General features: G+C 39.5%; 1 protein-coding gene across 4 annotated transcripts in view; it reads left to right on the top strand.

Annotated features, from left to right (window-relative positions):
• Positions 1 to 1633, top strand: part of USP8 (ubiquitin specific peptidase 8) — an 83245-nt gene that overhangs the window by 59125 nt on the left and 22487 nt on the right. For 3 of the 4 annotated variants that reach the window (XM_011995755.1, XM_011995756.1, XM_011995757.1), the window contains one exon: positions 456 to 542. The exons of the other annotated variant lie outside the window; for it this stretch is intronic. In XM_011995755.1, coding sequence (XP_011851145.1) covers positions 456 to 542 — 87 coding nt within the window. The remainder of the gene's footprint in view (positions 1 to 455; positions 543 to 1633) is intronic. 4 annotated transcript variants of the gene reach the window in all.

Here is a 1633-nt window from a genome sequence, read left to right as displayed (position 1 = left end):
GGCGCCTGTAGTCCCAGCTAGTCGGAAGGCTGAGGCAGGAGACTGGCGTGAACCCGGGAGGCGGAGCTTGCAGTGAGCCAAGATCGTGCCACTGCACTCCAGCCTGGGCGACAGAGCGAGACTCCATCTCAAAAAAAAAAAAAAAGATAATGTTCAAATTAGGTCTTGGGGAATATACATTAATGATGAGCATTTTATACTTGGCCATGTAGTGTGACCCAGTGCTTCACAATCCACTTTGATTTTCATCTTTTTTTTTTTTCACTGATTCATCAGAGTTCTTTAGTTTTTTAAGTATTTTGACTGTGACAGTAAAATATAATAAAATTTTCAGAGGCCTTTTTTTCTCCTTTTACATTTTCAGTCTCATAGATTCGGTTGTGTTAACTAGTAGCTTTATGTTGGAAGGAGAGTTAAAGTTTTCTTTCACTTCTGTAATTTTAATAATTTTACAGCCATTTAAGATTAAAGGACAACCAGAAAGTGGAATTCTAAGGACAGGAACTTTTAGAGAGGATACAGACGATACCGAAAGAAATAAAGTAAGTAGTTCATTGCAGGAAAACACTGGAAAAAAACCAAACGTGGATTTAACTATGTAATTATCGTACCACACTGTCATCTTTTATCATGAGATCTACAGTGTAAGGGGATCGTTGCCATCTTTGGTAGCTGGTGTTTTGCTTGTTTTTACACGATCACTCCATTTATATGCTAAAGGAAATAGAGTTTGTCTTCCTGTTTAAAGTTTGACAGCATATTCTATTTATTTTATGAAAGTAAAAAATGTTTAGCCCTTACCATATGATCCAGCAATTCTACTTCAGGGTATATACCCAAAAGAATTGCAAACAAGAAGTATTTGTACACCCATGTTCTTAGAGTATTATTCATAATAGCTGAAAAATGGAAGCAACCCAGATGTCCATCAGCAGGTGAATGCATAAACAAATGGGATATGTACATATAACGGAATATTATTCAGCCTTAAAAAGGAAGGCAATTCTGACACGCTACAGCATGGATGAATCTTGAGGTCATTTGCTAAGTGAAATAAGCCCAGTTGCAGGATAAATACTGAGTGATTCCATTTCTGTGAGGTTTGTAAAGTAGGCAAATTTATAGAGACAGAAAGTAGAATGGTGGTTGTCAGAGCCAGAGAAAGAGGAAATGGGGAGTTATTGTTCAGCAGGTACAGAGTTTCAGTTTTACAAGATGAAAAGAGTTCTAGAGATTGTTGGCACAGCAATATACTTAATGTCACTAACCAGTGCACCTTAAAATGGTTAAGATGGTAAATGTTATGTTATGTGTATTTCATCACAATTTTTAAAACACATAGGCTTTGTATAAGACATCTTTGCTGGGCACGGTGGCTCACACTCGTAATCTTAGCACTATGGGAGGCTGAGGCGGGCAGATCACGAGGTCAGGAGATTGAGACCATCTTGGCTAACAGGGTGAAACCCCATCTCTACTAAAAATACAAAAAAAAAAAGTAACCAGGCTTGGTGGCGGGTGCCTGTAGTCCCAGCTACTTGGGAGGCTGAGGCAGGAGAATGGATGAACCAGGGAGGTGGAGCTTGCAGTGAGCCAAGATCATGCCACTGCACTCCAGCCTGGGCGACAGAGC

This window comes from Mandrillus leucophaeus, unplaced genomic scaffold (assembly GCF_000951045.1).
Source record: "Mandrillus leucophaeus isolate KB7577 unplaced genomic scaffold, Mleu.le_1.0 Scaffold497, whole genome shotgun sequence".
In the NCBI taxonomy this organism is placed as follows: Eukaryota; Metazoa; Chordata; class Mammalia; order Primates; family Cercopithecidae; genus Mandrillus; species Mandrillus leucophaeus.
Note: the sequence above shows the minus strand (reverse complement) of the source record. Positions and strands in the feature narration are given on the sequence as shown.